Raw genomic sequence first — 16,471 nt, forward strand, 5'->3', positions numbered from 1 at the left:
TTAAAGTAAATGCCTGAAATAATGGAGCATTGAGAGTGTCATTCTTAATTGTATAGTGTATTCTATTTCTCTTTCTCTCTCTCTCTCTCTCTCTCTCTCTCTCTCTATCTATCTATCTATCTATCTATCTATCTATCTATCTATCTATCTATCTATCTATCTATCTCTGCCATTTAATCTAGGGTGCAAGATATTTAGACAGTTATGTGGAGACGTGTGTGATGCAACATGCACACATAGTGTATATCATCATATATAGCACTAGAGTATGAATATGAAATGATTTTCAGTGTATCATTGTTTCCATAAGGTGTGTAAAAGGATATGTGAATGTTTGTGGTGTTCTATGAGTGTATGACTATATATGGATCTGCCTTCAGATGCATGCAAAGTTACAGAGAAATCTGATAAGTAAGTGTATTATATCATATTTAGAGTTGTTCTGATATGAAGTGCAGCAAGGATATTTATGACTTAGTGACAGAAATCATAAAAATGTAAATTTGAAGAAATAGCTGTTTTTTGTGTGTCATTTGGCACTGACATTGGCTCAATGCCTCATTGTGAATAGTTTTTCATTTTTTCCCCCGAAACCTTAAAAAACACAAAATACATGAAACGATGTCTCTCACATGAGACATGATCCTAATCATTACATGTAACTTCCTCTGATAGCTTTTAGAGACATCAAAACTTTTGAAATTCCCATCACCATCATCCAAGCATGCAAATAAAAATTCTAAACTTCACAATTAATGATGAATTATAGTTATATTAGAATAGAGTTTTCCCTAGACCCATTTTTGGGATGTCGATCGACACCAGTGTGCAGCATCCACCTGGATAATGTGATGGCAGCCCATCTGTGCCTCACATCAAATTGCTCTGAAATGTTTGATATCTCAGCCAAGTAATTTTGAAAATGGGAGGAATCTGTGAAATCCATCTTTAATGTAATTCAATACATCTTAAAAAACGTTTGCCGTTTATGTAACAGCATTAAAAACCTGAGCAAAATAAAGGTCAATATACACTTTGACAGTTTTGTTCCCAGTTTTTCCATATTATGAGATGGAAAAAAAACCGCATATTTTATAAGGAAATCTTTCATTTATTAGCGACAGGAATCCTCACATTGTAATTAGCAGTAATGCTGTAGCTGCTAAATGATGTGTTTGTAGCTACACTAGTGTTGATGTGTAGAGGGCAACACTGAGCTTTGAGAGATATCGCACCCGTTTCAATAAAAGCCCGCCTTTCTGCGCTGTGATTGGCTAGAATCTCAACTCACGATCGCCGTCCTTCGCAGCGATTGGTTCTTCTGAGGCGGGCTGCTGTAGATTCCAAATTATGAGCCAATCAATCAATCAATGCAAGACAATAGCCAATAGGAGCTGAAAAGGTGGGGCATGTCGGAATACGGGTGGGAGAAAAAAAATCACAGAGCAATCCATTCGAGCTGAGTGTACCTTTCTGGGAGAGATCGTTATCTATAGAGATTAACAGGATAAAACAACTAAACACCCTTCACCAAACCCGAAACAGACGGGAGCAAAGAGTAAATACAAGACGCGATATTTTGTAGGGAAATTGAGACTGAACTCAACTCTAAAAAGGGGAATATAGGAAGATATTTTAGGCTGATCTTTTTGGTGCGAATAGGGTGCTAGGCTAAACAAGTGGGACTAGGGATATTGAGGATTGTAGTGTGCGTGTTTTCTTTCTCCGCAGTGGTAGAGGTTTGACTGACCCCCTCCTCTCTCTCTCTCTCTCTCTCTCTCTCTCTCTCTCTCTCACACACACACACACGCACACACAAGTCTGGGATTTGAGAGAGAAGCAATGCAGTTCTGTGAGTAGCGAGACGGCGGGCTTTTCTATAGCTAAGCTTGATAGACAAGCTTCTAAAGCAAAGACCACAGTTTCTGTTTGACATTAACCATAAATATTTCCTTGTGTAACGATTACGTTACGATTTAGTGTTGTTCTGTCCTCTTACCGGCCGCTCATCGACTCTTTGGCTCTTTTCCCTCTTTAACCTCATCGGAAATTTCGGTTGACGCCATTTTACGCCGATAAAGATAGTCATTTTTGGGTTTTTAATGCATCGTTCAGTTTGACGGATTGTAAAGTTGCCGTCGGTCCTGCCTGAGATCGTATTCATGTCACTGGATGGATTTGCTTTTAACTACGTGAACAGCAGCTTCGGAAATGGGTGAGTTTTAATGTTATATGCACACCACAGCAGTGCTTTTTAATCTAAACAACCAAATCACATTAACGTTATTTCATATTTCAAGGGGTGTATGTCCTCCATTTTCTTGCATTTGAACGTTCTTCCAGTTGTTCACTTAGGGACATTTTGTGTACAAACTACACCAAACCTGTTAGGCCAACGATGAAATGGCAATTTTCAACGTCTTTATCCCTATAAATGATCAAACCTGTGTTTTCAAGACTGCTTTTAAATGACCTCTGTTCTGATTGGCTGCCCTGTATTGTGCCTCATTCAAAAAGCAGTCAGAAGGGAAACACTTCTTATAACTTCAGGGTGAGTGGGCGGGGCTAAGCTGCTTAATACTGTATTTACATTACAGTGAAACACTTTGTGACTGGTGACCACCTTGTAGGCATGTTGGTAGCATGTTTAGGTGTCCAAATAGAGTACAAGGCTTGTCCTGTGCTCAGATGAACCACATGTGAGCAAAAGAGGTAATTACCTCTTTATAAATGTGAAGTAAATATGAACTGTGAACTAAAGTAAAAAAAAAAAATCAAAATTTTCCATCATCTCAGATTTTTGCATGTGGTTCAAATAGCATAACACATGGTGGCACATTTTAACAGTCTGGCTGGCTGGTGCCCTGTTTCAGAACATTAAAACCATCTCACTGTTTTGTAATTTACATGCAGCATTAGAGATTACTTAAATATGTTGTTGTGACCTCACAAACAGAAATCAAAATGAACCCTCCTTGCAGCTTTGTTTCCATATATGGACTGAGAATGTGATATTTGGAAAATGTAACAGTGTTACATTTTTAACATATTTAAGCAAGGGCCTAATTGTCTTTAATATAGGTCCTTTAAGGTTACTATTGCTATTTGTAGTAATGAACATAGCAGGTCAAATAACAATCAGATCTTTAATCCTAATGTTATTAAGTAGAAAACTGCATTAAATAAGCCATTTACATCAAAAGATTAAAAGGAAAGGTGGAGTGCACAATATGTGTTTTGATAGTGGAAAAGCAGCTAGCTGTGGAGGGATGCTGAGAAAACTGAAACTTGCTTCATATTGCAATTTTCTGTTTCACCTTAAAATGTTCAGCAGTTGCATTCTGATGTCTCAGCTTAAGGTGGAATGGTAAATTGAGAATTGTCTGTAGCTCCTCTCATATGGGAAAAGTTATTTTGCATCAGCCTCCAAAAGAAAGACAGGGCTTTGGGGCAGGTTTCAGGTGATCCAGAGACTGGGTGGAGGTTCCTCTCTCAGTAATTTGTCTTTTTGCTTTGCTTCGCTGAGGAGAGTAGACGGCCAGCCAACGCCAAACCAAGCCATTTCCACTACGAGCCAAACAGTGTGGGCTTCACCTCTACAGCCTCCTCACCCTTGGGACAGTCTTGTTTTGTCTGAAATGTAGAGAAGCTGCGTGGGAGAGTAGCCTAATTTCAATCTTCCTTCATTATCATCTATGAGACATGAAGGAATACTGAGATGAAGCTTCATTAAATTTTGGATGTTCACATTTCTTAAATTAAGGAGGCTAATATCATGAGAGCACATCATCTGTAATGTAATGCTGTGTATTACATAGTATAAATTTTGCATTACTTGGGCATTCATGTATTAATATATTGTACACACCATACTAACAAATCGTTACTCTGTACTACTATTAGTACCAATGCTGTTTTGGCATTCTGCATAAATTGTGGTAAGGCATCCTCTCTTCTCAGTTTTTTTTTTGCTAAAATCCTGCAAAATGTAAAGAAGGTGGTGCTTAGGTGATGACCTGGCTGGTTCTCTGGTCTTTGATTATTGACAGAGCTCGATGCTTGTATGTGCAACTTGATTGCACATGATTGCCTTGATTGCCTTTAGGTTACAAGGTCATTTTAATGTACCCTGGGTTTCTGATGTAGGGTTTTTTTTAGAAATGTAAATTTATATTCCATTTGCATAGTGTTCTGTGGCAAGTTAAGCTGAAGGATTATAAAGGCAACAGGTGATGATTACCTACACCAGTAAAAAACTGAGGGAAAAAAAGGACATTATGGACCCTTCATTGCAAAACCATGACTGTATGCATCACAAAGAGTGTGAAAATTGACATTCTAATAATGTTGGCAACTAAAATAGGTGCAACAACAAAGTTTGCAAGCCACAATCACCAATCAATAATCCATTGCCTCATTATTACCCCTGCCTTCCAAACATGATTATAGTCATCACTTTTATTGTTCTGAATATACCCAATATCACCAGTCAAACTCAGGCTTCCACTGGAAATATAACTATGATTGAAAAAAGTATTAAACACATTTTACTGTATCGGTCCACTAAGAGAAAATTATTTGTGTTGTGATTACTGAATCATGTGCAGGTTGGGATCCTGTTTTTTATTTTACTTTGCCCTTTAACAAAAGGGTCATTAGTGATTTTATAAAAATATAATTAAAGATATTGTCAGTCAGAGAAAGAAATGTCCCAAAACACCTGGCTCTTGATTATATCAAATTGATAAGAACTGTTTATTTGGATAACAGTCATAAGCAGTTGTTATAGTCTTGGAAAAAGGAGACTAATGGTATGTATTAGCCCAGGGCAGGACTGAGGCATGCATAAAAATGACTTACATTGTTTCTCATAACTTTAGTTGCCATGACAACTGGACTTTCTGACTTACATCAGGTTTGCCAGCACTGGGACGATGCTGGGGCCATTAGTGACAGTGATGGCCACCCTCCTATTTCTGTAAAGCGTTTTTGTAGCAGAGATTTTTCCAGATGTGTTGACATGCGCATTCACAGTTTGGCGTATGCAGAGATGATGTGGTTTATATATGTAGTCCAGACTGTATGTAAAAAAAGCCACATAGGGCTTCTCAACATTTCATGGAGATTATTCAGTGAAAGCCTCAAAGCCACAAGTCAGATAGTCATGATCAGACAGAATAGATATATTTATTACTATAATCTTGCCCAGCAAAATGAAGCTAAAAACCATATTACGTTCAGATATAGTATATTTGATTTCCACAGAAAGAATACAGTGCTATTTGACTAAAGCACAAATCCAAAGTGATGTTTATGTGTGTGAATAGATCTCCCTCTGTTCCTGGCTGGGGCTAGTTTTGCTGGAGGACAGCCAAGTCCTGACAGGAGACAAAGGAAGAGGGGAAGATATCCAAGGACAAATCTCATTTTTGGCAGTCGTTCCAAACGGAGTATCAGAGCAAGAACACCTTTTGGCAGCAAGACACAGAGGAGGAGGAGGAAGACAATCTCTCTCTCTCTCTTTTTTTTTTTACTCCAGCCATTTTGTTTTCCACTCTGTGCTTGAAATTCCTGTCTCTCCTCAGATAAGAATAATCAAGCTTGACAGTTTTGTATTAGTTACTGCTTTAAAAGAAAACTAAACAAGGCAGGGGAATAAGAACCTGCCTATTAAATGACACTGCACAAACACTGCATTGAAATCCAAAGGAGAAAACAAGTGGCATCAAAATTCATATAGTAAGAAATGCATATAGTTTTGCAGCATTGGGCTTGTTACAGGATAACTAGACGGTTATGCTAAGCAGGGACATTGATCGGACAAAGGTGTTATTTATATTTCCATTCCGAGGAATGGCCTTGAGAAACCTGTTTTGGGGTTTATTAGCTGGCTTACTGTTGTCCCATGGCATGTACAATTTGTATGTTTGACAGCATAAACTGAATGGCATTGGCCAATTGTTTGTGAACAGCATTGGAGGACCTTAAAGCTTCAAGGCGATTTAGACCTAGTGGCTATTTTTGAATTTGGCAACAGATGTGTTTGCTGAGTTAGCTTAGTTGAGCAGGGCATGTCATTAGTTTTTTAGCTTTTGGTCTGTTGTGGGCTGTCCAAGACTAGACTCTAGGTCATGCCCTTGTGTGTGTCTGCTGTTCTGCCTTGTCATATCCAAGCACAAAATACGAAGGGAATATAATCATGGACAGTTCTGTTGTTATGTGGTATTCATGTCTAAACCAACCAACGTCATCCAAGCAGCAGTGGATTATATGTTCTTTTTTGACCTCTGATGTATTGTGTACTGTATTTAGCTGGCCTAAGCTCACAGTTTTGCATCTGTAGTGCATTGAATTTATGGCCATGGAGGACTGTCTTGAACAACTGTGGCTTGGGAGATGAATTGAGTATTTAGTGGAGGACTTCCAGGCATTTGTTTGGCTTCTCTGAGAGAGCTGTCAACCCTGCCACTTTGGAGAGGCGGATCGCTAGTGAGGGGGGGTATGCAGTCACTTCCCCTTCCACCCAGGGGGTGAGCTGGCTATTCTCTTGGCAGGCTCCTTCCAGAAAGTTCTCATCTAAAGAGCTTCTGAATATATTATTGGGCTTGTAATTGACAAGCCTTCCACTGGGGTCCCATTGACGCTACTCTCAATGAATAGAATCTAATGAGACAAGTATTGAATTCAATTGTGGCTTCTTGGTTGTAAGACAGCTTCCTGTTTTGTTTTCTGTTGTGAATATTTTTATATCCTCTGCATGTCCAGTTCACAGCCAACAATATGCATGGAAATGTGTTGTTTGGAGATTCATTTGCTTTGTGCCCATAATGTACTGCATGTAGAAGTACTGTACTAAACATTAGTACACAATGGTAAGATAGGTACTTTCTTTTCTATGCTGCACAGCTTCAAAAAACTTTTGAAGATTGAAAGTTTCATTAGTGTTTATAACTGCACTGGAGCAAAGTGTGAACATGTGTCTGTTCGGCCTGGTTGTTTCTTTTTTCTTTTTTTGTGTGTGCCTCAGTGTGCACTGTGCATTGCCTTAAAAGGGGCTGTGTTACTGGGTGGAATCTTTTCACACTCTCAGTGTGTGTTACACCCAAACCCAGGGAGGAGAGACCACTGCTAGTCTGTATACCTAATCGCCCAAATCTTTATTTACATATCATGTGATGTGGTTACAATTATTGTTTACACATGAGCCAAAATTACCTATAGGTACTGTTTACAAAGTGTTGTCATGTGTGAAAGTTGGGTCCACAAGTAGGACTTCATTATATTAAATGTTCAGTTTTTGCCTTGTTTACAGCCCCATTCTCTTTGGGAAAAATGCTGTGTGTTTCTTCCGAAATCTGCAAATATTGTAAAAGTTGGTTTTCTACCTCTCCTCACTATCCAAGTCCTCTCAAACAGCTTTAATAATAGCTAGGTCTAGTACAGTGTTTTCTTTTTACAGTGGATTGATGGACAGAAAACTCTTTCCTTTAGAACTGAATCAAGAGTGGAGCTTGATATTCTCTGCTTTATCAAAGATGAAAGCTCTATGTAGTGTTGTACTATCAGATTGAGTCCCATTTAATCTTTAACTTTGGATGTCTGTTTTGTTAATTCCTGTTTTTTCTTTTGAATTTCCTCCTTCTTTATACAATGGTCAATCTTATATCTTATCAGAAACTTGTGGAATATTGAACAACGGTTTTGAATAGAAATGGAATAGTCTCTGATTTTGTGGAGTAGTTTTACGGTAATATTAAGTATCATCCTAGGCTTCATAGAGATATGGCAGGAGCATGGATGAGATATTTTAGGTCATGTTATTGTCTGAGCTTTCCCAATTGTGTACTCTTGCTGAAATGTTACTCTTTGTGTTTTCCACACTCGTTAAGCTTCTCCATATTTTGTGCAACCTACTAAAGCACAAAGCTTGCATTGCATAGTTAAACCATTACGTCATGATTGTGGCAATTAAGGGCTGTTTTTTTTTTTTTTTTTTTTTTTTTTGGCGCACTGAATGTACGTTCAGATAATTGCTACACAAAGCTGTGATCGTCCTAATTGAGATGCGCCCAAAAGAGGCCATAGCAGATCAACGCATAAAGGCCCTCAAGGACAAACGTCTGAATATGTTCCCTTTTGAGGCTGCCAGAGGCTATGCTGCTGACACAAAACTCTTTCATGCAGTTTAGCAGGAAAGCCCAGGATCCGCCTCGGGCATATTTGTGAAAATAATAAACTGGTTTATGAGCAGACTGTGGTCTTACACAATTAGCTTGAAGTTGGCTAAGCCTGCAAGTTCAGACTGGGGTTACTGTTACATAAACTTGTGATTGATATTGTGGTTTGTAAGAGATGGATTCTAAGAGATGCTTAATTTCCAAGTTTAAAGAAAGGACAAGGATTAGGGAGGATGCACAACAATATCGAAATCATATAGACATCTGATGATAATTGCTAAATATTTATCAGCACTGGGCAGAAGCTTAGAATAAACACCAATACCTGTAATGCCTGTATTGTACTATGGACTGGGAGAATGTTTAGGCTAAACGCCAAAATGTTTGCAGTTTTAACTTTTAGTGCATGAAATGCTATTTAAGGTAGATGTAGTCCCATCTCATGTCCTTTAAATATTCATTCATGAGAATTGGCAAATATGTACATGTACATAAACATATATCAGCAATGGCCTATGAGTATCATATTCGTCCAGATAGTAGTGAGGCGTTCTTTGGTGTGTGTGTGTGTGTGTGTGTGTATAGTAGACACGTGAGTCTGCATGGATGTAGAATAATGGCAGTTTACCTTTGTGCACACACATTAGTAAGCTAGGTAAGTAAAATTCTTCAACCAGTCACTGTCACTAGCTTTTTTGTTGTGACTGAAGAGCTTCACATGGAGGCCACTAATTGCCTAAATGGGGTTCTTGATGTCCAAAACCTTTCAGAACACCCAGGCCTCCACAGGAAACCCTCCAGAATAATAGACTCCTAATGATGCATCACAGCATAAACGAAAGGGGTTTCATGGAGGATTTATGAATGGCAGTGTTTGAATCATCATGGAATGGAATGAGCATTATGCTATTATGACTGTCACCATATGATGGATAGATGAAGATGTTTAGTCTAGCTCAGATCCATGCACTTGTGTGATGGCCGTTGTTTTCAGTAGCCTCTCATCTGTCACCTGTCGGGCAGGCGAAAGGGAAAGGACACCAAGAGCTGTCTGACACCCGGCCAGCCGCAGTTAAGCAGGATGAAAGATTGAGCTTTGCCAGCGAGAGGAGTAAACTCCCCAGTCCTCAGTCAATACACATCAATACTGACACAACATGGTCGCCGCTCAGGGAGTTACCTGAGAGCACTTTGCTCAGATGTTAGGAGATGGGGATTTTAAGCCAACATCACTGGAATTACGCTGTTTGGATTTGACTAACTGCTGTGTTGTGTACTTGCAGCTAGCAAAATGTGTGTTGGATGATTTGTTGTTTGTTTAGCTCAGAATTTTTGAAGATGGAGGCTTGGCTTTACCCAGTTCTTTAAGATCATTTCAACTTAAGGTTACAGACAGAAGGAAGTAAAAGGTATGACATATGTGTCCAAAAGGGCACAAGATAATTTGCATAAAATCTATCATGACAGTCGGTTATAAACAGTTGCATGCTGTGAGCCACCAAACCAAATTTAACATTGACGGTAGCATCTACATGCAAATGTACATTGACATTACTACATCCACACTTCAAAGCACACAGCTTTACATTGTTTATACAGTTTTTATACCTGCAGAATACAATAGGCTGTCACCATGCTGAAAAAGTCAATTTCACCAAACTATACACTCAATTTTTTGAAATCACACAAACAGTGTTCTTGTCAAAATAAAATAATTTTAACCAGTAGTGAAACACACAATATTCCTAAATGTTGCTATTTACGTTACATTCTATGTCGTTTCTCTAAACCGTGTTCCATTCCCTCAGCAGTTCATGCCTCTTTGTATCCCTCCCTTCACTCATTTTATAATTGGACCAAAGGAACTGAGCTGAGGTCATTCATGCTTCCCTTTTGATGCTAAGCAGCCGGCAGTAGAGGTGTTGTGTTCAAGCCTAATTGGGCTTTTCCAGGTCTCTGACTGCACAGGTTGAGGTCTGTCTGATGTCTGAGAAGTGTTTATCATGGGGCCAGAGGCCTCATTTGTTCATTTTCACACCAGGACTGGGGTTACTCAACTGACCACCAAAGCAAATGAGCTGGTCAGTGATGTAATTAAGGTGTCTGTGAGTTAGCTCGGAGTAAATGGTGTGACCATTCCAATCACTCTCGACATAGGTAGAGGCTTGAACTGCTGTTCTGATTGATCAGGAGTTAAATGAAAGGGCATTTGTCTTGTTTAGTTAACTGATATTGCTTGATAGATAAAATGACCAGCAAAGGAGCCTTTCTTACTGCTACAATCCAGAAGGATGTTTTAGATAGTAATGCAGGCTAACACATTGTTACTGTTAAAATAATTTATAACCATGAGACCTTCATGAGGTGTTAATGCAATTACACATTATTATATGTTTGTTTTATGTCATTTGATAAATGATTGATTGATATTTTGTAATTAATTCATTTGCGTTCAAATTACATTCTCTATGATGTGTATTTTTTTACTGTTTTTTCAGTGTTTAAAAATTGTAAATGATGATTTGACTGATTTGTAATGATAGTCTCTCTCTCTCTCTCTCTCTCTCTCTCTCTCTCTCTCTCTCTCTCTCTCTCTCTCACTTCTCTGTTTAACAGTTTCACTCCAGGAAATCTGTACCTTTCCGAGATTTGTGCGATTCAGGAAGCAATAGAGTCAAGAGCCATTTCACTCCTCTCTGACTGAACACGATTCACTGTGATCGGCGTCTCTCATCCCCCCTGACCTGGTTCCTGTGTGTTGAACCTGAGCCTTGGGATCATTGATGGAGCAAAGGGACCTAACACGCCCCACACGGCCCAAGGGCAACGAGGAGTTCTACTCCACTGTGACCACCATCAACCAGGCTGATCTCACTGAGGTGGGCCTTCTAGCGGGCCCTGTGAAGGGCCTGGGCCTGAGTGGAGAGCAGCAGGAGCATGAGGAGGATGAAGACCTGGGCTTGGGGAAGGATGTGGATGTCACCTCCAATGCTGACAGTGAGAAATGGGTGCAGCCAGACGGGCTGGAGGAGCAGGAATTCTCCATCAAAGAGGCCAGCTTCTCGGAGGGCAGCTTAAAACTGAAGATCCAAACCACCAAGCGTGCCAAGAAGCCGCCCAAGAGCCTGGAGAACTACATCTGTCCCCCGGAGATCCGCATCACCATCAAACAGCCTGGGGAACAGAAGACCACAAAACATGCCAAGAACAATAAAGGGTCAAAGGAGGAAGAGAGGGGACCTCCAAGAAAGAGGGTGAGTGTCTCTGGCAACAAGGGCAGGAATATACATCACACGAAGTATTAGGGATGTTACCATATATGATTCACAATATGATATTGAAGGGCAGTACGGTGTCAGAGCAGGTAGTATTGCAGTCACACAGGTCCAGGGACCTGGAAGTTGTGGCTTCAATTCCCGCTCCAGTTGACTGTCTGTGAGGAGTTGTGTTCTCCCTGTGTCAGCATGGGTTTCCTACCATGGTCCAAAAACACACGTTGGTACGTGGATTGTCTACTCAAAAGTGCCCATAGGTGCGAGTGTGTGAGGGAACGTATGCGTGTGTGTCGCCCTGTGAAGGACTGGCGCCCACTCCAGGGTGTGTTCCTGCCTTGCACCCAGTGATTTCGGGGTAGGCTCCGGACCCACCATGACCCTGAACTGGATAAGCGGTTACAGACAATGAATGAATGAATGAATTTGATTTTGTGAACAAACATGTTGGCTGCATGTATATCGCAACCTACCAATTGGCTTCTAGTTGAATAGAATCAGTTCTATTCCAGAGGAAGCACATTAAACAATTCTAATATTGTACTGTATTGTTCTGCCCTTGTTTTCTATCATATTGCTACAGTTATAATTCCATAAGCATTACAGATATAATCTAAAGCTTGTACTCGGGTTGTGAATGTCTGTAGCACTAAAAGCTTTACACTGAATTCTTTTGTGCAGTTTCATTCTTCTATTTTTCTTCTCACTGATTGCAAAGTGCTGCCTTTACCTCTTGTTCTACCTGCCTTCTTTGTATCTGGCCCTCTGCTGTGGTTGAACTCATTACTGAATGCTAGAACGTGTGGCGCGTTGCCAAGGCGAGACAATTGTATTCTGCTGGCTGTCAGTTCTGTCTGTAACTGTTCAGCCGGCTGCATGTCAAATGAAGGGTGTCCAGGGCATGCTGTGGTGCAATGCAAGTCTGCCATTAACCTTTTGTGGCATTTAGACTCAACGAGTTCATCGACTTACATGTGGATCAAGTGTCTTGGTGCGCTTAGGCTTTTTTCACGAAATTTTGGCCTTTTGAAATATTCATGATGTCCTGAAATGTTATTTTATAAAATATGGCAGTAGATTGCAACTTCCTTTAGTCTTGCACTCTAGGCCAGGTTTTTTGACATCGGTTAATACACAAGGGTACATTAGCTCCAGATAGCCTTAATTTATATTCCATGTCCTATAATTCTTCCAAAGTCATTGTTTGGTTTCAGTATAATTGCTTTGAATCATGGTATGATTTAGATAAGGTCAATATTTTATGTGGCAGTAATTGGTATGTGGCACCAAGATAACTTTAGATTACTACGGTTTTGTTTGTAACCAAAAGTCCAATTTAGTGCACCATAGAATGCTACTACAATTTTCCAAAACGTTCATTTTGTTGCCATTTCTGGCTCTTCTTTGCCAACTTCACTGCAGTAAAACGGCAAGAATGGAGAATTCTGGGAGAGAAGGGGAGGAGTGACTGATGCTCCCACAGCCGGAGCCTGTAATTTGACCATAATTAGGGAGAAAATGCATGCTTACCAAATCAAAGCTAAACTGCCAGCATCAGCATCTTTCAGTGAGCGTACCACAAGCTGAAATTTGATTGCCCCCCCCCCCCTTTTTTTTTTTTTTTATTTAACACTGAGAAATCTCTGGCACAGAAATGCCCTCAGACATTACATTGTTTCTACAAATGCCTTTTCTGCTCACACACAAAAATATGCATTAAATACATATTTATGCATTAATATTTTTTCAAGCTTTCTTGCCATAAATTGAAATGGTTCTTTTATGATATTTCTTCAACAATAAATCTCTGGCTACATTGTGTGCAGTGATAAAGCTACAGAATGAAGTAGATAGAGAAATAAAAGATAATTATGGAACTGACAGATATTTGCACATCTCTTTAGTGGTAGACCGTCACAATTTAGCCATCAACGAAGCCTAGGGGGTCAGTTTTTCCTTTTAGAGCATCTGATAAATGCAGAGGGGTGGGAGCAAGAGTGACCAAGGCGTAGAGAAGGGGTAAAAAGAATAAGAGGGAGAAAAACTCGAGGATCAACAGGGGCTGGAGGCGGGAAGCCTGAAGTGCAGCTGTCCCTTTCTGGCAATCTCCACATTGACCACAGACAAAAGGTCAAAAAGGGCAGAAGGAGGAACAGAGGAGGTGGCCCCACGCCACCCTCTAAAGGATGGCCGTGTCTATAGAAAAGTGCTCTAAAAGGGGTAAAGAAAAGCCAAGCCCCACCACTCCCCTCCCACCACACACACACGCACATGCACGCACACACACACACACACACACACACACAAACACAAACACAAGACCCCACTCCCACAGCACAGATGAAACCCCATTTGCTCTGCTAGAAGACAGTGCAGCATTACTCTTCATCTGAAAGTGAGCCCGATGCTGGTCTTTTCAGTTTTTTAGGGGCTTGAAGCGTCAGGCTTGCCACCTCCTCTCATCTCTCAGTTACAAGCTGCGTGGGGTCAGGGGTTAGTGCGTAATTGAAACCAGTCAGGGCTCGCTGAGAATAGGGCTTACCTCAGCCTGCTCAGCCCGTGACAGCTGCTCCCTGGAACAGCCCCCTTTTCCTCCCCTTGCTAATGAAATCACAACTCCAGCTAGAGCTGGACAATATACCAAATAGACCGGTATACACACTGTGTGCCGTCATCAATTTCTGATATTTTGATGTATCTGTTAAATTGCATATTTGGGGTTATAGGTTACAATAACAGGATTTATTTATTTGGATATCTGTCCAGCATTCACTAAACATTCTGTTCTTTCACAGTGCAATTAAAATCCCATCTCTTATCAACTGGAAATATCTGTCAAATCTAAATACTTTTGTTAAACACGGATACTGATATTCTTTTTAAACAAATGTCATGCAGAAAAATACATGATTTCTCTCATTGTTCCTCTCTAGTTGTTAATGAAAATGTAAGTTGCGTTTGATATTGTGTAGTGTGATACTGAATTGTATCAGTGCTGTTGCCCACCAGCACTCGGCCCACAGCTCTTTCATCAAAACTGGACACTTTTAATGAATTATCTTGGGAGTTTGGTCTTTTTAGGGTGGGATTAACAGAGTCCCTTGCAGAAGCAGTTTTGTGAGTGTTGCGGGTTGGAAAACGAGTGTAATGTGACAGAAATGTTCCTCGCCCAAACAATGGTGCCCTGTGACCACACGGCCAGGAATAGAGCTCCACTCTCTTCTCCGGCTTTGTGAAAAGCCCTGCGCCTGGATGTGCAATTAGACAGTCTGAATATGCAGAGGTCGGGGTGTGCTCTGTTTGTCGTTTCCATTAGCCGTCCACAGCCTTTTACAAATGGTGTGTTTTTTTTTTTCCTTACTCCAAAAGCTGAAGTGAAATATTCAGCCGTCACCTATGATGCCCCTGTCTCTTTAGGAGTGATGAGTTTTGAAAAACTCATTTGGGCTTGTAGAATACTAAAATGACAATTGTTTTAAAGCAATAATTTAAAATACCTGTTTAGATTTAGACTCACAGATCAGGTTAATAAAAAATGTATGTGGATGTCCATTGAGACTCACTAGTCTTGAAGTGTATCCTGTATTTGTCTCCAGTATCACCCCTGTGGTTTAACACTGTAGAGGGTTCATTGCGATGACAAGGCGGATAGAAACCAGATCGATGTGTGTGTGTGTGTGTGTGTGTGTGTGTGTGTGCTGTGAAAGGCAGACAGGGGAGATCTTTGCCCCAGCACTGCTCCGTGTTTGACGACAGTGCTTTGATTGTCAGCCTTTTCCGCCGGACTGCCTGTGCTCGGTGGTGTGTGTCTGTCAGGGGAGAATGAGGGGCGTTTGAGGGGAGACTGAGAGGTGAGGGAACGATGGCAGAAAGAAGGGAGGAAGCTTAAGGAGAATGAGGATGGAGTGAGGAGAGGCTTGGCTGAGACAGGTGTGATGGTGGAGATGCTGCTTATTTGTTGATGCAAGATTATTAATTGTGGCTTTTTTTGAGCTGAAGCTAAAGTGCATTTTACTTCTTAAGTTTTGTATGAATAATGGAAGCTTACACTCTAGTTAGATTACCTTAAATTACTAAAAGCAGTAATATCTCAAATGTCTCAAAGCCCGAATGTTGTTCATTTTGATACATGACAGTCATTCACTGTCAAAAACAAAACAAAGACAAACCCGTTCCATTTTAACCTTTTTTACTGGGAAACTGTACATTTTGTAAATTTGATGTGGGGAAATTCTAGAGAAATACTTCTGAACCTAAAGCCGTGTTCCCATATGAACTGGATAATTTCCGGAGATGCTCATCAACACATAGCGTACAGCTGGAGATTTTCTGCGTCAGACGTGTTATCACGACAGGAACTGTTCCACGGCCTGTGCAGTGCATGCAGGAGGCATGTCATGAATTATCTGTGAATGCTTCAGAAAATGACCTATTCTATTCACACATGGGCTCACTGGGACATTACCCAGACTTTTTGCTGGGGGCTGGCACGATAAAGTCCGGGTATAGTCCAGTACAACTGATTTGAATATTAGCATTCATACAGACAGCTCCAGAAAAGTTCTGGGTTACCATGCATGCCTGAAAGGGACTTCACATTCTAGGGGTATATTCTAGTAAACAGAAGCTAGAAGAGGTCATTTAGCTTTATGTAAATATTACGTTGTCTTCCGGTAACCTCCGTATATCGTAATGTATTGTGTGTTGTGTTAGCATTTCCGGCTGAAGCATTCAGCTAAGGTTTGAGTTTTAAATGGTTAGTGGTAGATATCAGCACAAAGGGCATCCTATACCCAGGGCAAAGTCAGTGGACAGAAACAGGTTTAAGAAGAGGATTTGTGTGTTGGGTTAAACGTTGCTTTTGTGCAGTAATGATTGGGGAGTCTGGCAGGGAGCAGATGGGCTACCTCTCTGTCTTATTGTGTCTGTCTGTCTCTCTCTCTCTATCTCTCTCTCTCTCTGTCCCTGTTTTCTCTCTCTCTCTCTCTCTCTCTCTCTTTTTTTTCATTTTGGCTGAACTAA

General features: G+C 40.5%; 1 protein-coding gene across 1 annotated transcript in view; it reads left to right on the plus strand.

The window, feature by feature from the left end:
• Positions 1 to 1,797: 1,797 nt before the first annotated feature.
• The window catches only part of LOC136676871 (SET-binding protein-like), a 51,314-nt gene continuing 36,640 nt past the window's right edge, over positions 1,798 to 16,471 (plus strand). Inside the window, exons 1-2 of the mRNA XM_066654139.1 lie at positions 1,798 to 2,215; positions 10,794 to 11,431. Coding sequence (XP_066510236.1) covers positions 10,961 to 11,431 — 471 coding nt within the window. The 5' untranslated portion in view covers positions 1,798 to 2,215; positions 10,794 to 10,960. The remainder of the gene's footprint in view (positions 2,216 to 10,793; positions 11,432 to 16,471) is intronic.

Source organism: Hoplias malabaricus, chromosome X2 (genome assembly GCF_029633855.1).
Source record: "Hoplias malabaricus isolate fHopMal1 chromosome X2, fHopMal1.hap1, whole genome shotgun sequence".
NCBI lineage: Eukaryota > Metazoa > Chordata > Actinopteri > Characiformes > Erythrinidae > Hoplias > Hoplias malabaricus.